The 27,763-nt window shown below is 46.5% G+C and overlaps 1 protein-coding gene across 1 annotated transcript in view; it reads right to left on the bottom strand.

The window, feature by feature from the left end:
- LOC145361154 (GDNF family receptor alpha-2-like) overlaps positions 1–27,763 on the bottom strand; it is a 255,756-nt gene that overhangs the window by 197,052 nt on the left and 30,941 nt on the right. Inside the window, exon 3 of the mRNA XM_080216781.1 lies at positions 2,651–2,734. Coding sequence (XP_080072907.1) covers positions 2,651–2,734 — 84 coding nt within the window. The remainder of the gene's footprint in view (positions 1–2,650; positions 2,735–27,763) is intronic.

Below are 27,763 nucleotides of genomic sequence, written 5' to 3'. Positions count from 1 at the left end.
GGGTGGTTAAGAATCAGCCTCATTGCTGTGGCTCTGGAGTCACATGTAGGCCAGACTGGGTAAGGAAGGCAGATTTCCTTCCCTGAAGGACATCAGTGAACCAGACGGATTTTTACAACAGTTGAAAATATTTCAATTTCCTCTGTTCCTTCAATATTTTCACGGCACCATGACCAAGATTAGCTTTAAACTCGAGATATTCCACGAACTGTATTTAAATTGCACATGTCGTGATGGGAATTGAACCCATGTCCTCTCTGGAGAGTCTGAATGCCTCCAGATTGCTCCCATTCCAACCATTCCAACAAGGGTCACCAACATTTCCACTCTGTTTTGAGAATGGAACCATCTTGAGTATTTGATAGATGAAGGGCAGCTGAATCTTGGGAGGGATTTAGGATTGCTTACACTGCAGAGGAGAAGACGGCAGAACAACACAGATCGAGGTCCATTGTGCCTGCACCAGTCCTTTGAGAAAAACAACCAAATAATACCACCCTCCTTCCTCTTTCCTGTAGCCCTGGGGCAGAAATATCTTTCCTCACTCTGTTGCCCCAACTTCCTTCCAAATATCACGGCTCAAGTTTGTGCCACTGTTGATTGTACGAGAACACATCAGTATTAATGGTCCACAAGATCATCATCTAAGAATGAGAAGCAGGAGTCGGCCATCTGGCCCCTCGAGCCTGCTCCACCATTCAATAAGATCATGCCTGATCTTTCCGTGGACTCAGCTCCACTTACCCACACGCTCACCATAACCCTTAATTCCTTTACTGTTCAAAAATTTATCTATCCTTGCCTTAAAAACATTCAATGAGGGAGCCTCAACTGCTTCACTGGGCAGGGAATTCCACAGATTCACAACCCTTTGTGTGAAGATGATCCTCCTCATCGAAAGACAGAACTTTAGTCCTATGTCTGAGACTGATAGGAACCCAAGCTCAAGAGGCAGATGGTTTCAACATGATGACTTGAACAAGTAGGTGAGGAAGTAGGTGGGTAGGAAAGGAGTGGGAAATTTGAGAGAGACTTCGAGTCATAGAGGTTTATAGCATGGAAACAGGCCCTTTGGCCCAACTTGTCCAGACCACCCTTTTTTTTAAATTCTGAAGCTAGTCTCAATTGCCTACATTTGGCCCATATCCCTCGATACCCACCGTACCCAACGAACTGTCTAAATGCTTTTTAAAAGACAAAATTGTACCCAACTCTACTACCACCTCTGGCAGCTTGTTCCAGACACTCACCACCCTCTGCGTGAAAAAAATTGCCCCTCTGGACCCTTTTGTATCTCTCCCCTCTCACCTTAAACCTATGCCCTCTCGTTTTAGACTCCCCTACCTGTGGGAAAAGATATTGACTATCTAGCTGATCTGTGCATCTCATTATTTTATAGACCTCTATAAGATCACCCCTCAGACTTCTACACTCCAGGGAAAAATGTCTCAGTCTGTCCAGCCTCTCCTTCGAACTCAATCCATCAAGTCTCAGTGGCATCCTGGTAAATCTCTTCCGCACTCTTTCTGGTTTAATAATATCTGTTCTCTAATAGGGTGGATCCCATGCGATTTAACCTGATGGAACAACCCACCATGTGATACCTTGTCAAAGGCCTTGCAAGAGTCCATGTGGACAACATCAACTGCACTGCCCTCATCTACCTTCTTTCCCATTCAAAAAACTCAATCAAATTTGTGAGACATGACTTTCCACTCACAAAGCCATGTTGACTGTCCCTGATCAATCCTTGCGCCTCTAAATGCCTGTAGATCCTGTCTCTCAAAATACCTTCCAACAACTGACCTACCACAGATGTGAGGCTCACTGGCCTGTAGTTCTTAAGCTTTTCCCTGCAGCCCTTTGCAAACAAAGCCACAACATTTGCCACTCTCCAATCTTCAGGCACCTCACCCATGACTGTCGATGATTCAAATATCTCGGCTCGGGGACCCACAATTTCCTCCCTGGCCTCCCACAATGTCCTGGGATATACTTCATCAGATCCCGGGGATTTTTATCTGCCTTGATGTGCTTCAAGACTTCCAGCACCTCCTTCTCTGTAATATGTACACTTCAAGACACCTCCATTTATTTCCCCAAGTTCCCTAACATCCATGCTTTCCTCTACAGTAAACATGGCGAGAAACATTCATTTAGGATCTCGCCCATCTCTTGCGGATCCGCACATCGATGACCTTGTTGATCCAAGCTGCCCTCTCAGTTCTTTCCCTAACTTTTGGAGGCCTCCTCGAAGGGGAGTGACACTGGGAGCAGATGCGGTGGTCAGTATTCGGCTATGGTTGGAATGACCCCTGCATCCCCTTACCGGGGGGGGCTGTCAGAAAGTGTTCTGAAGGTAAACTGCAACGCGGATTGTTCTGGGAATGCAAACGTTACTCTCCCCCCATCACTGCTAACGACAGCAAGATCACTGCTCCGTAACATTTCAGATGATCAAACTCTATTTCGATTACAAGATTTGCAGTGGTGTTTGGGGGGATTTAATGGTGGAATTTGGACCATTTGAACTGAAACGTCGAGTGGTTTTCAGCATTCCTACTAAATCCTCAGAAATCCCACACTCTTTCCGATCTCTCAGACAAGAAAACCTTTTAGGAGGAGACGAAAGGAACGTGCTTTTCCTTACCTGAACTCATTGCGGCGAGTCGGAATATGTCAGACAGGCGCGAGTTCACTGGTTCATAGGGGGAGCTCTCGTACAGATCATCTCCTGGAAAGAATGAGGATTGACACAGCGATTAGGAATGGCAGCAAAGAGAAGGCATCAGCTTCGATTCCGTTGCAGCATCCGGACTCATTGTGGGGGGGGGGGGGGGGAGCGGGGGGCAAAAAAGTAAATTAACTGCGTGAAGCCCGGGCTATTTACTGCTGATGGCCAGGCTCAGTATTTCCTGCATGCCCTGTAATCCCCCCAGCGAATTCACACCCACAGATATTCCATTTTCTGATGTGCTTCATTCACAAGCTGCCCCCAATCAGTCCTTTCCTCGCGCCTTGAAGCGGACCCAGCCAACCTGGCTCACTTAAGCCAGGACAACTCCCCGGCTTTATGCTATAAAGCATTCTTTCTGGATGCATCACAGCTTGGTATGGGGCTCCTGCTCTCCCCAAAACTGCAAGGAACTATAAAAGGGTCGTGAATGTAGCCCAGTCCATCACGCAAACCAACCTCCCATCCATTGGCTCTGTCTACACTTCCCGCTGCCTCGGCAAAGCAGTCAGCATAATTAAGGACCCCCACGCACCCCAGACATTCTCCCTTCCACCTTCTTCCTTCAGGAAAAAGCAACAAAAGTTTGAGGTCACGCACCAACTGATTTAAGAACAGCTTCTTCCCTGCTGCTGTCAGACTTTTGAATGGACTTATACTGCATTAAGTTGATCTTTCTCGACACCCGAGCTATGACTGTAACACTCCATTCTGCACCCTCTCTTTTCCTTCTCTATGAACAGTATGCTTTGTATAGTGCACAAGTAACAATACTTTTCACTGTATGTTAATACATGCGACAATAATAAAATCAAATCCAGTTTCTGAGATGTTGAACTGTAGGTTTGGACATGGATGGAACGGAGACCTGAGGCCTCACCGGTGACTAAATCCTGAATCAAAACCCTGGCAGCACCTTGAACAATCTTCCGATGTGATCGGGACAACGAAGATTGAAACTTTACTGGAGAAAGGGGCAGGCCACTTCATCCCTCAAACCTGCCCCACCAGGGTTTGTGGTTGATTATCTTTGATCCGTTCTCAGGGTTTGTGTGTTACTGGCAAGACCAACATTTCTTCCCCATTTCTATTTGTCTACGAGAAGGGGGTGTGAACTCTGCGGTGTAGGCACACCTGACAGTGAAGGATGAGTACCAAGTCAGGATGGGGAGTTACTCACAGGTTATGGTGTTCCCATGCTTCTACTGACCTACCCAATAGAGGCTTGCAAGGTGCTGTCGAAGGAGCCTGCAGTCCCATAAATACTGAAGTGTGGTAAGGGCTTGAACTCTCTGAATTGAGAAAGACAAGTGTTGCCAACCCTGCCAAAGAACCATTAAAGTGCCGGTCTTGTGTCTCCTGCCAAGAATGGACATTGACATCAAATCCAGGCCCATCAAAGACGAGTTGGTTATGAGATGTCTCTATTTGGACAGAAAGGGATTTCCTGGTGACATTTCGAACTCTCTATCTTGCCATGTCTGAGAAGGTTCATGTGTAGCTCACTGTTGATTTGAGAAACGAACTGGCTGTTGCCATTTCATAAATGAATAAAACACACCTGACCGCGGCACTTTAATATCTGGTAATGGGGCAACCCAAAACATTGACCTTCAGTAACCCTGAGAAGAAATTCATCACAGTGAAACTGAAGTTCGTGCTTTGCTAATTCCAGGGATAAAGTACTGGTGATGAGGAGAACCCAAGACGTTCATAGAATCATAGCATCCCGACAGTGCAGAAGGAGGCCACCTGGCCCATTCGGCCAGCACCGACCATAATCCCACACAGGCTATATCCCCGCATTTACCGTCCAGGTGCCCCTGACACTAAGACCTAATTTACGATGCCAATCATCTTTGGAGAGTGAGAGGAAACCAAAGCACCCGGAGGAAACCCATGCAGACACAGGGAGAATGTGCAACCTCCACACAGACAGTGATCCAAGGCCGGAATTGAACCCAGGTCCCTGGCGCTGTGAGGCAGCAGTGCTAACCACTGCGCCACCTGTTCCCATGTGTCTGCGACCCTTGTTCTTCTAGATGGTAGAGGTTGGGGGTTTGGAAATGTTTCTGCTAACAATGCTTATCCCAGTAATCTCAAACAATGACGCAATGGAATGAGATAATGGTGACCTGGTATGGCAACAATAATCTCTTCCTCAGTGTCAACAAAACGAAGGAGATTGTCATCAACTTTAGGAAGCCTAAAGGAGAACATGCCCCTGTCTACATCAATGGGGACAAAGTAGAAAGGGTCAAGAGCTTCAAGCTTTTAGATGTCCAGATCACCAACAACCTGTCCTGGTCCCCCCATGCGACACTATCGTTAAGAAAGCCCACCAATGTTTTTACTTTCTCAGAAGACTGAGGAAATTTGGCATGTCAGCTACGGTTTTCAACTTTTACAGATGCACCATAGAAAGCATTCTTTCTGGTTGTATCACAGCTTGGTCTGGGCTCCTGCTCTGCCCAAGACTGCAAGGAACTACCAAAGGTTGTGAATGTAGCCCAGTCCATCACACAAACCAGCCTCCCACCCATTGACTCTGTCTACACTTCACACTGCCTCGGGAAAAGCAGCCAGCATAACTCAGGACCCCACACACCCCGGACATTCTCTCTTCCACCCTCTTCCTTTGGGAAATACAAAAGTCTGAGGTCACGTACCAACCAACTCAAGAACAGCTTCTTCCCTGCTGCTGTCAGACTTTTGAACGGACTTTTACCTTGCATTAAGTTGATCTTTCTCTACACCCTAGCTATGACTGTAACACTACATTCTGCACTCCCTCGTTTCCTTCTCTATGAACGGTATGTTTTATCAATATAGCACACAAGAAACAAATTCAGCGGTAATTATTGTTCTGTCTGAATTGTTATGGAAACATACATCACAAGAGGAAGCCATTTGGTCCATCATATCTGTACTGGATCTTTGAGACAGCTATCTACTTAGTCCCACTCCCAATCTTCCTCCACCGCTCTACCAGATACTCACTGCTCCCTACCCTCTTCCTGCTATTCACAGGGCCATCTCAAACACCCTTCTCGATCTTACAACTCACACTCATGGCCTTTTATTTTCCTGATATGTGACTCCAGTCCTATATTTACGAACTGTCCTTTCACATGGCCTTGTAAGCTCCTTCAACACTGCCTTCCTGTGCCATGACCTCTGCCATCTAGAAAGACAAGAGCAGTAGACACATCGATATTTTGGCCCTGGAGGGAGTGCAGAGGAGGTTTACTAGGCTGATACCGGAGTTGAGGGGGTTGAGCTATGAGGAGAGGCTGAATAAACTAGGCTTGTACTCGTTAGAGTTTAGAAGAATGAGGGGAGATCTCATTGAGACGTATAAGATGATGAATGGGATGGATAGGATAGAGGTGGAGAGACTCTTCCCGCTCAAAAAAGACAGTAGGACTAGGGGGCACAGCCTCAAGATAAAGGGGAGGCAGTTTAGAACGGAGTTGAGGAGGAACTTCTTCACTCAAAGGGTGGTGAATCTCTGGAATTCTCTGCCCGTTGAAGTGGTGGAGGCTGCCTCGCTAAATATTTTTAAGAAGCGGGTTGATGGGTTCTTGATAAGAGAGGGGATTAAGGGTTATGGGGAGAGGGCGGGAAAGTGGAACTGAGCCACGACAGATCAGCCATGATCTTATTGAATGGCGGGGCAGGCTCGAAGGGCTAGATGGCCTACTCCTGCTCCTATTTCTTATGTTCTTATGTTCTTATGAAACATCATCACCTACAGGTTCCCCTCCAAACCATTCACCACCCTAACTTGGACATATATCGGCCATTCCTTCACTGTCGCTGGGTCAAAATCCTGGAGCTCCCTCCCTCACAGCACTGTGGGTGTACCTACACCTTAAGGACTGCAGCAGTTCAAGAAGGTGGCTCATCACCACTTTCTCAAGGGCAACAAGGGAATGGGCAATAAATGCTGAGATTTTAAAAAGTTGTCACATTTCTTGGGGCAACTCGAAATGGGCAACAAATGATTTGATTTTGATCTGATTTAGTTTGACTTATTATTGTCACATATATTCACATACAGTGAGAAGTATTGTTTCTTGTGCGCTATACAGACAAAGCCTACAATTCAAAGAGAAGGAAAGGAGAGAGTGCAGAGTGCAGTGTTACAGTCATAGCTAGGGTGTAGAGAAAGATCAACGTAATGCAAGGTAATTCCATTCAAAAGTCTGACAGCAGCAGGGAAGAAGCTATTCTTGAGTCGGCTGTTGCACGATAGCAGACTTCTGTATCTTTTTCCCAATGGAAGGTGGTTGAAGAGAGAATGTCCGGGGTGCGTGGGATCCTTAATTATGTTGGCTGCTTTGCCAAGGCAGCGGGAAATGTAGACAGAGTCAATAGATGGGAGGCTGGTTTGTGTGATGGATTGGGCTACATTCACAACCTTTTGTAGTTCCTTGCCGTCTTGGACAGGGCAGGAGCCCATACCAAGCTGTGATACAACCAGAAAGAATGCTTTCCATGGTGCTTCTGTACAAGTTGGTGAGAGTCATAGCTGACATACCAATTTTCCTTAGTCTTCTGAGAAAGGAGAGGCGTTGGTGGGCTTTCTTAGCTATAGTCTCGGCATGGGGGGAAACCAGGACAGGTTGTTAGTGATCTGGACACCTAAATACTTGAAACTCTCAACCCTTTCTACTTCGTCCCCGTTGATGTAGACAGGGGCATTTTCTCCTTTACGCTTCCTGAAGTCGACAACAATCTCCTTCACTTGGTTGACACTGAGGGAGAGAGTATTGTTGCCGCATCAGCTTCTCTATCTCATTCCTGCACTCTGCCTCATCATTGTTTGTTGACAGCACCATTACGGTGGTGCTGTCAGCAAAAATGCCTGTCTCTGCTCGCTCATATTCCAGAATGAATGAAGCATTAAAGGCTCACGTTCATTATCACATCAAACAGCCTCAACTCCAACTCTTGATATTTCTGTAAAACGTGATCTAACCACCCAAACAGACAACAGAGAAACACTTTAATTCATTCTTGGGACACACCAAAGCTCATCACCAGAGTGCATCATTAAACCACAGCCCCACCGATGGAACATTACATTTCTGATTGATGATACGAACGGAATTAAACAAATTAATAATGCATGACTGAGCTACCACATCCCTGATGGCGTCACGCGTTTTAAATGTTAATACTCCCCATTTAAAATTCAAGCTTTCAGGTTCAAACAGAAAAATTGCGAGGAAAAAAATATTGCTGTTGTAGGAATCTCTGGGGTTGAGGTAATCTTCTGGCACCACTGAGGGAAACAGGTCATTCTAACTGAAATCGAGTGAGGCGGAGGATGGCTTATTAGCTGTGTTCACACTCCAGGGGAAAAAAGCAACACTCACATCTGCAGAAGATTTCACACCACGGAGACTTTGAGGTCTCCAATATCCTGTCTCAGAGACAAAACTCTGGGTCCACAGCCAACCATTGGGAAACAATTCCACGCCTCCCTTCCCTGACTGGAAGGCTGGAGGGTAACAAATGTTGTGCCCTTATTTAAAGAAGGGTTGCAGAGAAAAACCTGGGAACACTAGACCGGTAAGCCTAACGTCTGTGGTGGCTAAGTTATTCAAGAGGATTCTGAGGGGCAAGATGTACAGGCATTTGGAAAGACAGGGTTTGATTAGGAGCAGTCAGCACGGCTTTGTGCATGGGAGTTCAAATTTGTCAGGGTTCTTTGATGAAGTGACCAGGAAGGTGATGAGGGCAGCTCAGTAGGCGTAGTCTATATGGAATTCAGTAACACCTTTGGTCAAGTTCCACATTTGCTTTGATTTGGTTTGGTTTGGTTTATTATTGTCACATGCATTAACATGCAGTGATAAGTATTGTTTCTTGCGTGCTATGCAGACAAAGCATACCATTCATAGAAAAGGAAAGGAGAGGGTGCAGAATGTAATGTTACAGTCATAGCGAGGGTGTAGAGAAAGATCAACTTCATGCAAGGTAAGTCCTTTCAAAAGTCTGACAGCAGCAGGGAAGAAGCTGTTCTTGAGTCAGTTGGTATGTGACCTCAGATTTTTGTATCTTTTTCCCGACAGAAGAAGGTAGAAGAGAGAATGTCCGGGGTGCGTGTGGTCCTTTTAATTATGCTGGCTGCTTTGCCGAGGCAGCGCGAAGTGTTGACAGAGTCAATGGATGGGGGGCTGGTTTGCGTGACAGATTGGGCTACATTCATGACCTTTTGTAGTTCCTTGTGGTCTTGGGCAGAGCAGGAGCCCATACCAAGCTGTGATACAACCAGAAAGAATGCTTTCTATGGTGCATCTGTAAATGTTGGCGAGAGTCGTAGCTGACATGCCAAATTTCCTTCGTCTTCTGAGAAAGTAGAGGCGTTGGTGGGCTTTCTTAACTATCGTTTCGGCATGAGAGGACCAAGACAGGTTGTTGGTGATCTGGACACCTAAAAACCTGAAGCTCTCAACCCTTTCTATTTTGACCCCCTTGATGTAGACAGGGGCATGTTCTCCTTTACACTTCCTGAAGTCGATGATAATCTCCTTCGTTTTGTTGACATTGAGGGAGAGATTATTGTTGCTGCACCAGTTCACCAGCTTCCCCTCTATTTCATTCCCGTCCTCTGTCTCGTCACTGTTTGAGATCCGACCCACTACAGTGGAGTTGTTAGCAAACTTGGAAATCAAATTGGAGGGGAATTTGGCCACACAGTAAGCTACTGACTTCATCAGCTACCAAATAAACCTGTTGGACTTTAACTCAGTGTTGTGAGACTTCTTACTGTGTTTACCCCAGTCCGATGCCAGCACCTCCACACTATGCCTGGTGGTGTGCCTCAGGGATCAGCGCTGGCCCCATTACTGTTTGTTATCTATATCAAAAATTTGGATGAGAATGTACAAGGCACAATCAGCAAGATCCCCGATGACAGTGAAATAGGTGGTATTGTAGACAGCGAGGAAGGTTATCAAAAATTGCAGCAGGATCTTGATCAGCTGGGGAAGTGGGCCCAGAAATGGCAAATGGACTTCAATACACATCAGTGTAAGGAGTTGCACTTCAGAAAGTCAAATCAAGGTGGGACTTTCACAGTGAATGGGAGCAGCTTCAGGAGTATCATGGAACAGAGGGACCTTGGAGTTTGGTGCACGGTTCTCTAAAGCAGGAGTGACAGGTAGATAGGGCAGTGAACAAGGCTTTTGGCATGCTGGCTTTTATTGCGTTTCCAAGTCGGGAAGTTGTACTGCAGTTATACAGGACGTTGGTGAGGCTGCACCAAGGCTCTAGGAAAGATGTTATTAAACTGGAGAGAGCGCAGAAGAGATTTACAAGGATGTTGCCAGGCATCAAGGGACTGAGTTATCGGGAGAGACTGGACAGGCTGGGACATTTTTACTTTGGAGGGTAGGAGACCGAGGGGCGATCTTACTCATGAGAGGCACGGATAGGGTGAATGCACTCAGTCTTGTTCCCAGGATTGGGGAATCGAGAACCAGAGGGCAGAGATTTCTGTTAAGAGGGGAAAGAATTAATGGGAATCTGAGGAATAACTTTTCTTTCCACAGAAAGTGGTACGTGTCTGGAATGAGCTGCTGGAGGAAGTGGTGAAGGCAGGGACATAGACAACATTTGAAAGGCATTTGGACAGATACATGGATAGGAAATATTTCGAGGTAAATGGGCCAAATGTAGGCAAATGGGTTTAGCTTAGATGGGCATTTTGGTCAGCATGGACCAGTTTGGGCCGAAGGGCCTGTCTCCATGCTGTAGACCGATTTTGCCTCTTGTTCTTGCCCAGAAACGTTTTACATTTCTTTCCAGATTTATGCATTACAAGCATGACCCTCCTAACCCCAACAATCACATTTTCTTTCTCTCGATATAAAATGGCTCAAAGGAATTCCCGTTGCCTGGAAACAAGTGACCTCCAGTGAACGACTCCTTCGCTCGGGCAGGCCAGGAGATACATGGAGCATGCTTGAAGTGTCAGAGGTCAAGATCACTGACCCTTCCGCATGGGCTTAAAGGGGCCAGTGGCCTCATTCTGTGCTGGGACAACTCTGCGAGGGAGGAGGCCTTGTGTTGTTGAAGACTCTCCGCCAGCACTTTTTAATTTGGATGCTGCATGTTCCAGATTTCACAATACCAGTGATCTTCAATTTTCAGAGGCCCTGATATCAGCCAACATCTTGTTCTCAAATCTTGTGCCTCTTCTGCTTCTCAAGCTGTCAGTGTATTTCCTTCTTTGACTCCTGTTCACTCTGCAACCCTCAATTTCCCCTGTCACTGCCAGAAATTCTAGTTTCTATCTCTCTCACTTAACAATGTGCCCAAAGCATTCTCGCTGTCTCTTGGTAATCATCTGCACAAGTTTCGCTGGTGTCTACTATTCCTTAAAATGTCCTCATTAATTGTGCGTGTTGCCCAACGAATTGTCATCATCATTACGTCTCAACAAGTGTGTGTCCAAGTCGTCATGTTGGCCAGTGGGAGCATGTGTGCAATTGCACTGCATGGTTGCCCTTTTAAGGATCAATTTCCAGAGTAAGGGTGACATGACCTGGGGTATCAATTGGGGAGCAGGGTGGGGGTGGGGATGGCGGGGGGGGTCACCCTGGTGAGCTTGGGCTTGCTGTTCCAGAACCTTCTCGGGCGTACGTGCTCCTGGGACAGTCTGCTAGCCACCATTCCATGGACATCATTAACTTGCTCAAGATTAATGGTACCTCTACTTTCTCAGAAGACGAAGGAAATTTGGTCTGTCAGCTACAACTCTCACCAACATTTACAGATGCATCATAGAAAGCATTCTTTCTGGTTCCGTCACAACTTGGTATGGGGCTCCTGCTCTGCCCAAGACTGCAAGGAACTACTAAAGGTCGTGAATGTAGCCCAATCCATCACGCAAACCAGCCTCCCATCCATTGACTCTGTCTGCACTTCCCGCTGCCTTGGCAAAGCAGCCAGCATCATTAAGGATGCAATGCACTCCGGACATTCTCTCTTCCAACTTATTCCTTCAGGAAGAAGATACAAAAATCTGAGGTCACATAATAGCCGACTCAAGAACAGTTTCTTCCCTGCTGCTTTCAGATTTTTGAATGGACCTACCTTGCATTAACTTCTATGTTATCTTGCATAGCCTCAAGATAAAGGGGGGTGCGGTTTAGAACGGAGTTGAGGAGGAACTTCTTCACTCAAAGGGTGGTGAATCTCTGGAATTCTTTGCCCGTTGACGTGGTGGAGGCTGCCTCGCTAGATATATTTAAGTCACGGGTAGATAGGTTTTTGATAAGCGAGGGGATTAAGGGTTATGGGGAGAGGGTGGGAAAGTGGAACTGAGCCACGACAGATCAGCCATGATCTTATTGAATGGCAGGGCAGGCTCGAAGGGCTAGATGGCCTACTCCTGCTCCTATTTCTTATGTTCTTATGTTCTTTCTCTACACCTGAGCTATGACTGTAGCACTACATTCTGCACTCTCTCCTTTCCTTCTCTGTGAACGGTATGTTTTGTCTGTATAGTGCGCAAGAAACAACACTTTTCACTGTATGTTAATACAGGTGACAATAATAAATCAAATCAAAATCAAAGGCTGGTCCATAATATTCCTGTGTCTCACTGTATTCAGGTGTGACTGACAGAACCAACAGAATTCTCTCAGCTGTTTTTGCAACAAGACTTTGCATTTGTGTGGTGCCTTTCTGCAGGAAAAGAGAGTTCCTCTTCATTTCCCAGGCCCATAGTCACCTACATATGAACACCAGACAGAAATGTGTGTGGTTTTTAAAGTTTGGCCAGCTGAGGTGGGAAGGAGGAGGTGGTGGGGTTGGGATATTTGGTGAGAGAATTCCAGAACTTAGGGTCTATCACCAGAACCCCACACAGGGGTTAGCATGGTGAATCTACCTAACCCACACATTTTTGGACTGTGGGAGGAAACTGGAGCATCCAGAGGAAAGCCAGGCAGACACGAGGAGAACATGCAAACTCCACACAGACAGTGACCCAAGGCCGTAATCAAACCTGGCACTGGGGAGCCCCACAGCACCAGGTTTGATCATGGCCTTGGGCAGCACGGTGGCATAGCGGTTAGTACTGCTGCCTCACAGCATCCGGGACCAGTTCCAGCCTCAGGTCACCGTCTGTGTGGAGTCTGCACGTTCTCCCCATGTCTGCGTGGGTTTCCACCAAAACTCCAAAGATGTGTGGGTTAGGTGTATTGGCCATGCTGAATTGACCCTGGTGTCATGAGATTAGCAGGGTAAACATGTGAGGTTACGGGAATAGGGCCTGGGTGGGATTGTCGTCGGTGCAGATTCAATGGGCTGAATGGCTTCCTTCTGCACAGTGCGGATCTATGATTCTATGCCACCTGATGTACTGCTGGACTGGGAGCCAGTGCAGGCCAGTGTGCCAAGTGGGTGATGAGTCAACAGGACTCAGTCCGAGTCTGGGTGAGGGCAGCAGAGTTCTGAAGGGGGTTAAAGTTGACAGAGGGTAAAAGCTGGGGAAGAGAGCACTGGGATAGTTAAGATTACAGCATCAACAGGGCTGGAGAGATTGGTGATGCCGAACAAGCACGTCGTTTGAGATAGAGAAGGTAGGAGTCAGAAATCCACAAGATAGTTCAGTCACAGGAATAAAAAGAAGGGCACACCCACTCGGAATCCAAACTACTTTCTCTCAAAGTCCTCGTGCTCAGCACCATTTATCCAGTCGATTCAACCTCAGCAGAGCTTGTGATTCTCATCTGATTGTTCCTCTGGTTCTCAACCTCTGACTGTTGCCTCATCACTGGATGATTTTGAACTCAGAACACCAAGATCAGCCAGTGCCTCCATGGGAGTAAAGGATGGAAACTCTGCAATGACCTCCAAGCCTTTGGACACCAGGGGCTGTCCCGCTTGGCTTCTTTGAGCTGGCTGAGCGCACACACACACACACACACACACACACAAACACACACACAAAGACAGCCCAGCAACGGTACCAAGGTGAGGGCAGCACGGTGAGGAGGTGCCATCCTTCTGCTGAGACGCTCACTGAGAACCCTGGCTGGCCGTTGCAGCGTGAACTTGATATTCTGGATGGAGGAGACGTAACAGACCAAAGATCTTCTCCACCTCAAACCATCTCATTCTAATTCACGATGCAACTTCTCTGTCTGAGGATTGGAAGTATAATCGCCACAAGTTGGCAATTGAAGAATTTGCCCGATGGAGGGTTCATGAGACTGGGGGAAATCAAAATTGAGAACAGTTAAAAAATGTAATTTTATGTCCCCCTGCTGAAAATTAAATCCAGCAATCCTCACAAATATTAATTGAGATTATGCAGGATGAAGGGTACTAACTGGCTTTCTCCCTGGTGTATTCAATCGCACAACCTTTCTCACAGCTTCTCTGCACAATTGCGGAGGGGCTTGGGCTGTAATAACCTGTCGTGTTCATTCTTTCTCACTCCCCTTCTTACTCAATCTCTTCAACGAAGCATCTAATATTTGCTTTGTGCCTCGTTGTGTGGCTCTGTGACCTGACTCGGCCTGCAATCAGAAGGTTGGGGGTTTAAACCTCATTCTGCAATCAGAGCCCATCAAGTTACCGTGAAGGTTCAGCAAGCAATTAGGACCACAAATTATTTTTCACTTGGCTGTAACAAAAAAAAAACGAAGGAGCGATTGGAGTGGAACTGCCAGAGACTCTCGCTGCTGTTAAAAGAACCTAAGAACTCAGAGCAGGAGTCGGCCATCTGGCCCCTCGAGCCTGCTCCGCCATTCAATAAGATCATGGCTGATCTTTTTCTGGACTCAGCTCCACTTACCCACCCGCTCACCATAACCCTTAATTCCTTTACTGTTCAAAAATGTATCTATCCTTGCCTTAAAAACATTCAATGAGGGAGCCTCAACTGCTTCACTGGGCAGGGAATTCCACAGATTCACAACCCTTTGTGTGAAGAAGTTCCTCCTCAACTCAGTCCTAAATCTGCTTCCCCTTATTTTGAGGTCATGCCTCCTAGTTCTAGTTTCACCCACCTGTGGAAACAACTTCCCCGCTTCTAACTTATCTATTCCCTTCAATATCTTCCATGTTTCTATAAGATCTCCCCTCATTCTTCTGAATTCCAATGAGTATAGCCCCAGTCTACTCAGTCTCTCCTCAAAAGCCAACCCTCTCAATCCTTATCAAAGCCAAGGGAGAGGTCACACCTGGAAGCACTGTGTACACTTTTTATCTCCTTACCTGAAGTCAATACTTGTCTTAGAAGGGAGTGCAAGCAACAAAGATTGACTGGATTCATTCCAAGGATGAATTAGGCCGCACTTGGAATCTAGCGTTCAATTCTGGTCACCACACTCCCAGAAGGATGGGGAGGCTTTGGAGAGGGGACAGAAAAGATTTACCAGGATGTTGCCCTCGTGTGGAGGGCATTAGCTATGAGGAGTGGTCGGAGAAACTTGGTTTGTTCTCTCTGGGGCGATGGAGGTTGAGGGGAGACCTGATAGAAGTCTACAAGATTATGGAGGGCATGGACAGAGTGGATAGTCAGAAGCTTTTTCCCAGGGTGGAAGAGTCAATTATGAAGGGGCACAGGTTTAAGGTGCGAGGGGCAAGGTTTAAAGGAGATGTATGATGCAGATCTTTTACACAAAGAGTAATGGGTGCCTGGAACTCACTGCCAGGGGAGGGAGTGGAAACAGATACGGTAGTGACTCTTAACAAATGCACGAATAGGATGGGAACAGAGGGATATGGTCCTTGGAAGGGTAGGGGGTTTTAGTTCTGTCGGGCAGCACGGTCGGTGCAGGCTTGGAGGGCCGAAGGGCCTGTTCCTGTGCTGTAATTTTCTTTGTTCTTTGAGTGGCTGTCCAATGCGGAGAGATTAAATCGAATGGGCTTATGGCCGGTGGAGTTTGTCAGAATGAAAGAAGATCTCATGCAGCAAGAACGGGCGTGACAGGTTCGGTGGGAAGAGGCTGTTTGACCCTGGATGGAGAGCCTGGAACCAGGCAGCCTTGTCAAGCAGTCAGCCACTGAGCAAAGGAGAAATTTCCTTTCTCAGGAGGGTTGAGAGTCTTGGAAATTCTGGTCCCCGTTGGGCTGTGGATCCACAGTAAGTTTATTTATTAGTCACATGTAGAGAATCACCTTGCCGTCACACTCCAGCACCCGCTCAGGTACACAGGAGGGAATTTAGCAATGCATCTTTCAGACTGTGGGAGGAAACCAGAGCATCCGGAGGAAACCCACACAGACACGGAGAGAACGTGCAAGCTCCACACAGACACTGGAGCACCCGGAGGAAACCCACGCAGGCACAGGGAGAATGTGCAAACTCCACACAGCGACTCAAGCCGGGAATCGAACCCGGGTCCCTGGCGCTGTGAGGCAGCAGTGCTAACTCACTGTGCCACCCCAGTTACTGAGCATAAGACAAGCGATTATTTGACCTTTGGATGTGAAGGGATATGCTGATCGGGCAGAGGAATTGAGATCTACTCACCTGGCAGAAACAGCTCAGGAGGTCAAGTGGCCGACTGCAGGTTCTCTTTCTTCCGTAGCTTACACTGAGCGCAGAACACAGGGTGCATCACAGATACCATCATTTGACTGAGACATTAATGTATTTGTCCAGATGCCCCTTCAAACTCACGCCCGTATCCGCTTCTTCGCACCTTAAACCTGTACCCCCTCATAACTGACTCTTCCACCCTGGGAAGCAGCTTCTGATGATCCACTATGTCCGTGCCTCTCATAATCTTGTAAACTTCTATCTGTCCGGCGTTCCAGTGTGTTCTTAAATAAAGTTTGTTTGATCAAAGCTTCCTCGTCCCCTGAGTAACAAGTTTCTCCTTTCCTCAGTGGCTGATTGCTAGATGAGGCTCCAGGTTCTCCAGCCTCTCCCCACCAAACCTGTCACGGCCGTTCAGAGTTCTGTTCTTGTTCCCCGAGATCACCGTCACTGTCTATGTGGAGTCCGCACATTCTCCCAGTGTCTGCGTGGGTTTCCTCCGGGTGCTCCGGTTTCCTCCCAGTCTGAAAGGCGTGCTGGTTAGGATGCATTGACTCGAACAGGCACCGGAGTGTGGCGACTCGGGGAATTTCACAGTAACTTCATTGCAGTGTTCAAGTAAGCCAGACGTATGACGAATAAACAAACTTCTTAGATGTGCAGGTTCGGTGGATTGACCATACTAAATTGCCCTTTAGTTTCCAAAGATGTGCAGGTCAGGTGGATTGGCCATGGTAAATAATTGTGACAAATAAACAAACTTAACTTACTTGAATCATACCTGGAGCACAATTTTGGCATTGTGCTCACTAATGCCAAAATCAGATATAAAATTTAGAGTCTCGACTCGTTTCAGAAAATATTTTGGAGTTTCTGATCTGGTGCTTAGGTGTGCACAGCCTCTGGGGTAGAGAATTCCACAAATTCACCACCCTCTGAGTGAAGAAATTCCTCCCGATCTCACTGTCATGCTACTTTTGATTTGATTTGATTTATTATTGTCATATGTATTAATGTACAGTGAAAAGTATTGTTTCTTGCGTGCTGTACAGACAAAGCATACCATTCATAGAGAAGGAAAGGAGAGAGTGCAGAATGTAGTGTTACAGTCATAGCTAGGGTGCAGAGAAAGATCAACTTAATGCAAGGTAAGTCCATTCAAAAGTCTGACAGCAGCAGGGAAGAAGCTGTTCTTGAGTCGGCTGGTACGTGACCTCAGACTTTTTTTTATCTTTTGCCCGAACGAAGAAGATGGAAGAGACAATGTCCGGGGTGTGTGGGGTCCTTAATTATGCTGGCTGCTTTGCCGAGGCAGCAGGAAGTGTGGACAGAGTCAATGGATGGCAGGCTGGTTTGTGTGATGGATTGGGCTACATTCACAATCCTTCACTATTGTGCCTTTAAGGAATGTATTTTAATCCTGTTTCACTGCTCTTTCGAGTTTCATCACTGTTGGAGACATACAATGGGTCACTGTGTTTACTTTTAATTTGGGCCTAATGCAGCGTCCTGGAGGCTTACAACCCTTTTGAATTGTTGTGGGAGGATTGATTGACAGGTCAAGGTTAGGTGGTTTCTCCAGAGAGGGAATCCAAGGATTCACTTTCAGTTTTATTTCCAAGTTGTTGGGCTCCAAGCTGAAAAGCAGTGTGTGTCTGTGTCTCTCCCTGGGATTGGCAATTTAGCTCTTGGTGGCTGAATGGCTAGTAACTAGAGCCAAGGATTACCTCTGTCTCTTGAAATGGTTTCCTGGTGAAATGCGAGAAGCCCAACAATGGTTCATTCTCTACCCCAATGTCTGCTGGGAACTCCAGCAGAGGAAGTCAGAGCTTCAATTCTCAACCCAAAGGATTAATTCACAGCAGGTGTTGCAGAGCTCAAGATCCAGCAACACATGAGCATCCTTGTTTTCTGTGTTAAACCTGGGATGGGTGTATGTTTCTAAGGAGGTTCTTTTCGTTGGAACAGGTGCATTTTGTTGTTCAGTTTTATTGTTTTGTTTCTTGTTTGTAATTGGCAAAAGTTATCACTAATTTTCTTCCTATATATTAACTGTATTCTTTAATAAACTTTGTTCGATAAAAGCTCCCGAGTGGGTCATTTGGATCAAAGAACAAAGAAAATTACAGCTCAGCAAAGAGCCCTCTGCCCTTCCAAGCTTGTATTGGCCATGCTGCCTGACTGAACTAAAACGCTCTCCCCTTCCGGGGACCATCTCCCCCTATTCCCATCCCATTCATGTATTTATCCAGACGCTCCTTAAAAGTCACTATCATATCCGCTTCCGCCATCTCCGCTGCCAGCGAGTTCCAGGCACCCACCACCCTCAGTGCAAAAAACCTGCCTCGTACATCTCCTTTCAACCTTGCCCCTCGCACCTTAAACCTGTGCCCCCGAGTAATCAGCTCTTCCACCCCGGGAAAAAGAATCACAAGATAAAACCAAGACACTTTGTATGCTGGAGTCGGAAACAAAAATGCTGGAAAAACTCGGCACATCTGACAGCATCTGCAGGGATGGCGGAACAGAAGCACAGGTTGTTGAGGAACAGCCTGAGGAATGTGGCAGTTGCCGTCAATAGTTGGGGAGGGGAAAGGGGGAGAGCTGGAATGGAGAAGTGGGAAAATGGAAGTGAGAAAGAAGGATGATAAAAATGGATGAATGAGATGAAATTAAATAAAATGAATGGAAATCAGGTGAAGGTGGAGGGGAGGAAGTTGTGGAACTCAGTGTTCAGCCCAGAAGGCTGTAATGTGCCCAATCGGAAGATGAGACGTTGGCCAATCAACCTACCTCCTCAAGGCATCACGATTTATTTCCACAAGAGTGCCTTTCTCAACGGTAAATATTGATGAGAAATATCCATTTAGGATCTCACCCATCTCTTGTGGACCCGCGCCCAAATGACCTTGTTGATCCTTAAGAGGTTTCTACTGTCTCCCTCGTTACTCTTTTGCCCTTGATGTATTTGTAAGAGCTCTTTGGATTGTGGAGCTGGGGGGAGGTTACAGAGCTCGGGAGCTGGCAGGGAGGGAACTGCACTGACCCACTGAGTGAGCCGTTTAATTTAGTCAGCTGGGACTGCGATGGACTGATATGGCTTTGAGATTTTCCAAGGAACACGAAATTGCCATGATTGCTTTGCTCGAAACGTAAGTGGTTGTGCAGGCCATCAGACTGCGCAGCGGCACTCGATGAACTGCTTTGGCTGGTTATTTAAACCATCTGTTGAAGAAGGTTTTATTTTGCAATGATATAGTGCTCTGTCAGTGAATTATTTCGAACAAATGAGGCTCTGAGTTCTTGGGAGTGAAGTGAATGAGCTCAGGCCACCGAGAAAAGATGCTAAAAAAACTGTAAGCCTCGGGTACCATTTCTTTTAAGTGTTTAGCAACAGAGGTGTGAAAACGAGCTTAACTGCAAGGGAATCGCAATCAGCAGAGGTTTTCATGGGGATGGACTGATTAAAATTGCCTTCCAACTGTTTTCAGTGAGGTCAATGATGCAAAAATCCCAGGAGTATAAGGAGCATCATCATTAATGCTCTAAGTCACTTCCTCTTTCATTTCCTCTCTCACTCCATTCAGCTGCCCCATGACAGCTTTTTGAGGGATATGATCAAACTGACACACACAGACACAACAACATGGGTCCATCAAGGAACCCCTGGCTCCACTCACTTATTCTCTTGTGCAAAGTCCAAGTGGAGATGACAGCAATTGAAGTAATTTTCCTGGAATCCAGTTTTGAAGGAGGGAGGCATTTTTGCTTCCCTCCGTTGCTGGCAGACCAACAAAAATTACCCAGCTGTTTACTCAAATTTATTTCCTCAAAACGTATTCCATTTGGTTCAGGCACAAATTCATCTCCTCCCTTCACAAGGAGGCCTTTGATATCCATCACCCTCAGAGCTCGCTGACCAACACTGCATCCCAACCACACCTCCTATTCAAGTTTCCTCCTGGCCTGGTTCCCTCTCCGCCACCTCCTCCAGTCCCACCTCCCACTGAGATTTCGACACTCCTCCAATGCTGATCTCTGAAATATCTCCGATTTCAATCACACCACCTATAGTGGCCTGGGCCCCAAGCTCTGGAATTTCCTCCCAAAGGCCGTAAGTCCATCACACCAACCAGCCTCCCATCCACTGACTCTGTCTACACTTCCCACTGCCTCAGCAAAGCAGCCGGCATAATTAAGGATCCCATGCACCCCGGACATTCTCTCTTTCATCCTCTTCCTTCGGATAAATGATGCAAAAATCTGAGGTCACGTACCAACCAACTCAAGAGCAACTTCTTCCCTGCTGCTGTCAGACTTTTGAATGGACCTACCTCACATTGAGTTGATCTTTCTCTGCACTCTAGCTATGACTGTAACACTGCATTCTCTCCTTTCCTTCTCTATGAATGATATGCTTTGTCTGTATAGCGCGCAAGAAACAATTCTTTTTGCTTGTGTTAATACATCACAATAACAAATCAAATCAAAGACCATAAGACATCGGCCCATCAAGTCTGCTCCACCATTCAATCGTGGCTGATATTTTTCTCATCCCCATTCTCCTGCCTTTTCCCCATAACCCCTGCTCCCCTTATTAATCAAGAACCTATCTATCTCTGTCTTGAAGACACTCAATGACCTGGCCTCTACAGCCTTCTGCGACCAAGAGTTCCATAGATTCACCACCCTCTGGCTGAAGAAATTCCTCCTCGTCTCTGTTTTAAAGGATCGTCCCTAGAACCTCCCCCCCCTCCCTCTGTGTCCCCCTTTAAGAATTCCTGGAAATAAACACTTTTTGGCCGTCTGTTCAAATATCTCCTTACGTGTTCTGGCGCCTGATTTTTTTTATTTGGTTGCACTCCTGTGAGGTGTCTTGTTACATTTTCCAGCATGAAATGTACCGCGTTAATGGAAGCTGTTGTTGAATGTTTTAAACAGCGGATACGATTTTCAAATTGAGACTTGCCCTTGTTAGGACAGAGATGGGGAGGTGTTTTCTCTGGGTGACTTTGGACCTCAGAAGGCAGCACAGGTGGGGTCACCAAGTATTTTCAATGCAACGGGAGAGAGATTTGTGTTAGGCAAAGGAATCAAAGGTTAAATCGGGGTAGATAGTTGGGGGGGGCGGGGATTCACAACATAAACATGTCAGCCATGATCTTGTAAGATCAATAGGACAGCCTCAAGTGGGCTGAATGGCCGACTTCTCCAATTTTGAGGTTAATTACTGCGCCTACCCCAGTCCAACGCCAGCAACTCCACACCAATGTTTTATGTTCACGTGTCAACCATTTAATTGGAACCAAACGACAGAATCTTCAGCTTGCCCACACTCTGTGTTTTGCTTACATTAACACCGCAATGAAGTTACAGTGAAAATCCCCGAGTCGCCCCACTCCGGCGCCTGTTCGGGTACACTGAGGGAGAATTTAACACGGCCAATGCACCCTAACCTGCATGCCTTGGGAGGAAACCCTCGCAGACACAGGGAGAACGTGCAGGCTCCCACACCGACAATAACCCGAGCCGGGAATTGAATAGGGGTCCCTGGCACTGTGAGGGAGCAGCGCTCACCCACTGTGCCACCATGCTGCTGTCCTTCCCTCGGCAACTCTCTTATATCATTTGATACCTTCTGACACTTGGTGTGTACATTGTTGTCGACATTTCTGCCACTCTCATTCCCTTTTCCATCTTTCATATCTTTACACGGGCTTTTCTTTCCCTTTGAGCCTCTCACAGGGGAGGCTGGATGGTGAGAAACAGGTTGATATCCATCCAATTGGACCTGATGTCTCTTTCGGAGCAGCACTTTCTCAAGTGCGACTTGAACCCAGAGCTTCCGGCTCAGAGGCAGAAAACACGACCAGTCAAGTCACAGGAACTCCTTCCACAACAGGTTCTTGGAAAGCGGGGGACTCTGGTATTCCCTGACCATTCCGAGTTACCTCTACAAGGCGGCCAAAAATTTTGCTCCAAGTCTCTTCACATCCAGAAAGCCACAAAGGCATAAAGAAACTGCATTCTCACCATCAAAGTAGCAGATGCACCAAGTGAGCTTGAACCAGTACCTGTTTACTGAGTTACCGTCGTGATTCTAACTTTACAGTGTTGCCCCAACTCCAGTGTGAACCAGGGTAACTGACCATCTGGATTTTCCTGGAATATCCCGTAATTTGGCTCCCAATTCTGTGCCACGGGGAATGGACTTCAAGCCGGCAACAAGTGAGGAAAAAGGTCAAGGTCTCCCCTCGCTGCTGCCTCTGCATCTTTAGTGTCCCGGCAAGTGTGGACATTCAACCATGAGGCAGCAGCAGGACCTGACTCAGGAAGGGAAGAAGTGTCCTGGGCTCCAGTCTCAACAGCAAAGCCCTCCAACCCATTCCCCAGCACCCCCGGCACCACACCACCACTCTCCCGGTGAAATATCCTGATTTCTTCCCCACCAGATTAGTCACGCTGGTGTGAACCAACAGCACTGCAGCACTCCCTTCAAACCGACCTCAACCGTGAACCAACAATCATGCCTTTCTATCAATGATAATTCGGAATGAAATTAAAAAGCCCTTGCCCAAATTTGGGTTCCAAGAGGCAAGTCATTCCAGATTTGTCCTGATCAAATCGCGTATAGCGAACTGGCTGGAATGTTTCTGATGAGATAGCGGAGGGGGTTGGTTGATGAGGGTCATGTGGTTGGTGTGGTGTACATGGGTTTCCAGAAGACATTTGATAAAGTGCCACACAACAGACTTTGACAAAGTCAGGGCTCCTGGAAAAAAGGGAAGGTAGCGACATGGAGAAGGAATTGGTGAACGTCAGGAAACAGAGAATGATAATTGATGGATGTTTCTCAGACTGGTAAAGAATTACGGTTGACTGCCCCCAGGGGCTAATATTCAGACACTGGCTCTTCCTCATCTCATTCACTTAAAACCTGGTGTCCAGGACATACTTTTAGAAATTGCAAATGACATAGAACTTGTAAGTATTGTGAGCTGTGAGGAGGATGAAGGTCAGATAGAATTTAATACAATGAAATGTGAAAAATAGGAAGGCAGATTACTATCAGAAGGATTATAAATTGAGAGAGGAATGTGCAATCAGACTTGGATGTCCTCGTACGCCAGTCACTGAAGAGAAGCATACAGGTACAGTGGCGGTAAAGAAGGCTGATGTAATGTTGGCCTTCACTGCGAGAGAATTTGAGTGCAGAAGCAGTGGTGTATTGCTGCAATTATTCACAGCCTTGGTGAGACCACACCGAGAGTATTGTGTGCAGTTTTGGTCTCCTTTTCTGAGGAAGGATGTTCCTGCTGTGGAGGGAGTGCAGCGAGGGTTCACCAGGCTGAATCCTGGTCAAGGGTGGAACTGACATTTGAGCAGAGATTGATTTGGTTCGGATTATATTCACTGGAGTTTGGAGCAATGAGCTGGGTCATCTCACAGAAACATATAAAATTCTAACAAGATGAGATGCAGGAAGGATATGCCCAATGGTAGACAAGTCTTGAACCAGGGGTCATTGTTTGAGGAAACTGAGTAAACCTTTTAGGATGGAGATGAAGAGAAATTTCATCAGAAAGAAGTCTCACAACACCAGCTTAAAATCCAACAGGTTTATTTGTAGCAAACGGCACAAGTTTTCGGAACAGGCTGTTCCGTCATCAGGTGGGTGGGAGTTCTCATCATAAACAGGGCACAAAGACACAAACTCAATTTACATGAATCATGATTGGAATGCGAGTCTTTCCAGCTAATCAAGTCTTAAAAGGTACAGACAAAATGAGTGGAGAGAGTATTCAGCACAGCTTAAGGAGTTGTGTATTGTTTTCAGACAGTAAAGTTAGTGAGGTTTTGCAAGCCCAGGGAAGCCATGGGGGTTACAGATAGTGTGACGTGAACCCAAGATCCCGGTTGAGGCCGTCCTCATTTGTGTGAAAGCTACTGGTGTTTGCTCCAAATAAACCTGTTGGACTTTATGCTGGTGTTGTGAGACTTCTTTCTGTTATTATCCCAGTCCAACGCCAGCACCTCCACATCAAGAAATTTCCTCACCCAGAGTGCGGTGAGCCTGTGGAATTCACTACCACAGAAAGCAGTTTCTAGAGAGTTGGATCGAGCACTTGGGGCGGGTCAAGGGGTTTGGGGATAAGGTCGATTTATACTGTTGAGTTGGATGATCAGCCATGATCAAAAATAAAAGTAACACAAGTCAGGCTTGCATTAGCACTGCAATGAAGTTACTGTGAAATTCCCCCACTTGCCACACTCCAGAGCCTGTTCAGGTCAATGCACTCAACCAGCACGTCTTTCAGAATGTGGAAGGAAACTGGAGCACCTGGACGAAACCCACGCAGACATGGGGGGAACGTGCAAACTCCACACAGACAGTCATCTCAGCCAGGAAACAAACGCAGCTCCCTAACGCGGTGAGGCAGCAGTGCAAACCACTGTGCCATTATGCTGCCCACAACACCATGGTGAATGGTGGGGCAGACTTGAAGGGCCAAATGGCCTACCCCTGCTAGAATTTTCTATGTGATGCATCATAGTAGAAAGAATAGAGAAAGACAATATAAAATGAAGTGTACAATTTTAAAGGGAGTGTAAGTACAGTGAGACCTGAGTTGATGTGAAGGACAGGTTGAGAGTGTGGTTCATGAAGATTGTATTCATTGGGGCAGTATGTTAAACCTGTATGAAATACTCATTCAACCTCAGACGGAGTTTTAACTCCAGTTGTGGGAGCTGCACTTTTGGAAGTGAAGACTTTGGAGAGGGTGCAGAAAAGATTCATAAAAATGCTTCAATGCCTGAGAACTTCATTAAATGCCGATAAATTGTAGAGGTGAGGCTCTTCCTCGGAGAAGGTTGAGAGGAGATTTGCTGGAAGTATTCCAGACCTTGAGGGGTCTGGACAGTGTTCGGCAGGGAGAAACTGTCCCATTCCAGAAAGGACCATGAATGAGAGGTCACAGGTCTAACCAGGAAGAAGGTTTTTGACACAGCAAGTGATTCGGATCTGGAATCAAAAACTCATACAAGTTTCCAGCATGGGAACAGGCCCTTGGGCCCAACTTGTCCATGCCGCCCTTTTTTTAAACCCTCAAGCTAATCCCAATTGCCCACATTTGGCCCATATCCCTCTACCCCCGTCTTATCCATGTAACGATCTAAATGCTTTTTCAAAGACAAAACTGTACCCGCCTCTAGTACTACCTCTGGCAGATTGTTCCAGGCACTCACTCACTCTCTGTGTGGAAAAATTGCCCCTGTGGACCCTTCTCGATCTCCTCTCTGTACCTTCCCTGTACCTGGCTCAAAGTGTGGGAGAGGTTCGTGCAAATTAGGCTTTCAGAAGCAACAACGTGAAGGACTTTGAAGAAGGGTGGGTGGGGGGCAGGGAAAGAGAGGGGGGAAGGCTGGAAATGACAAGAGGAGAATCACACTTTCAGAGAGCTAGCACAGACATGATGGGCCAAATGGCCTCCCTCTGTGCAGTCACCCTACCAGAATTCTATTGGGGTGGGTCTAAAATCCTAAACATTCTGACCTGGGGATGAAGGGATTGAGACATCCATGCACATCCAGCAAAGACACCACACAAGGCATTGGGTCAATACTACACAACCATTCACATTACTCAAATCAAACTCCCCCAACTCCAGAACTAAGCAGAATCGATTACAGCTGAAGCAGAGTTGCCATCGCACTCACTGTCACCTGATCTGTCCTCTGTATCGGATTTGTACTCTTGTTATTAAGCAACGCAACTCTCTCGATAAGCCTCTGAACAGTGTATCACTCACAACATGTCTCCACACAAATACTTCTTCAGTGGTCTTGTATCTCATGAGCTGGTCTCTGAGGAATTGTGGTCAGTTTGTTTGATTGGGAAATTGAAGTCAGCTTGTAACTTTGCCCAGTCTTTTAAAGGAGGAAAATGTTTTTTTCTGAAACCCCCCTCCTACGAAATTCTGCCCCGTGCAGACCCATCAGTGAAGTGCCCAAGACTGAAATGTACTGTCGACAGTCACAGATGTGGAACAGAACATTGGACCCAGGAGTCGGGACGTCTTGGTGTTGTTTGATTCTGGTACAGTAAAGAATTCTTAAACCTAAACTGCAGAAATTTGTGTTCAATTCTTTCAGTAAACGGCTGGGATTTCGAATTTCCTTTTTTTTGGATCTCCCAGGCAAAAAAGATCAGTGATGTGAATGAGAAAAGGCTGTCCAATATCCCAACATTTGCAGCACAGAAGAGTGTCCTTTGCTCAAGAATTAGTCATAAGCCTCCCTCCATTTGGAACAAAATCACGCTGGAATGTGTGCCAATGGAGTTCTTGGCTTGTTTACTTTGAACTAAGCCAATACATTTTGTCAAGTTCTATACCCCACATTGTCTAGTTTCCTTCTGCAAGGTTTTCCCGAAGTTCTGGAGCTCTCTTTCCGTTATCTTTTGGCTGTATCCTGTTATCCTGTTATTCCCCCGCCCTTTGATACGTCCTTTTGTTCTGTGTATGGTGGGAGGCACTGGATACAATGAATAATCTGAACCAACTGTGTTAGTCATTGCTTTCTTTTATCTCTCACTATCTGTATTTGTGAGAAAGCGATCCTACTGTACCAATTGTTGCGCGACTCTGTGTTACCACAACTTGGTATGGGCTCCTGCTCTGCCCGAGACCCCAAGGAACTTCAAAGAGTCATGAATGGAGCCCAATCCATCATGTAAACCAGCCTCCCAACCATTGACTCTGCCTACACTTCCCACTGCCTCGGCAAAACAGCCAGCATAATTAAGGACCCCCACACGCTCCAGACTTTCTCTCTTCCACCTTCTTCCATCAGGAAAAAGATACAAGAGTCTGAGGACACAATCCAACCAACTCAAGAACAGCTTCTTCCCTGCTGCTGTCAGACTTTTGAATGGACCTACCTTGCATTAAGTTGATCTTTCTCTAGACCCTAGCTATGACTGTAACACTACATTCTGCACTCTCTCCTTTCCTTCTCTACGAATGGTATGATTTGTCTGAATAGCGCACAAGAAACAATACTTTTCACTGTATGTTAACACGTGACAATAATAAATTAAATCAAATCAAAAGGTTTGAAGCGTTACTAATATAGAATGATAAAATCTTCTTTAATCACAGTTCATTGTCATGGCTGAGATTGTAACAATCCATATAATAATGGAGTGTTGTGAACAGTTTTGGGCCCCATATCTAAGGAAGGATGTGCTGGCCTTGGAAAGGGTCCAGAGGAGGTTCACAAGAATGATCCCTGGAATGAAGATTTGTCAAATGAGGGACAGTTGAGGACTTTGGATCTGTACATGTTGGAGTTTAGAAGGATGAGGGGGGATCTTATTCAAACTTACAGGATACTGCAAGGCCTGGATAGAACGGATGCGGAGGATGTTTCCACTTGTAGGAAAAACTAGAAACAACCTCAGGCTAAAGGGACGATCCTTTAAAACAGAGATGAGGAGGAATTTCTTCGGC

This window comes from Carcharhinus amblyrhynchos, chromosome 34, assembly GCF_965287045.1.
Source record: "Carcharhinus amblyrhynchos chromosome 34, sCarAmb.v2.hapA, whole genome shotgun sequence".
NCBI lineage: Eukaryota > Metazoa > Chordata > Chondrichthyes > Carcharhiniformes > Carcharhinidae > Carcharhinus > Carcharhinus amblyrhynchos.
This window is presented reverse-complemented; position numbering and strand designations above follow the sequence as displayed.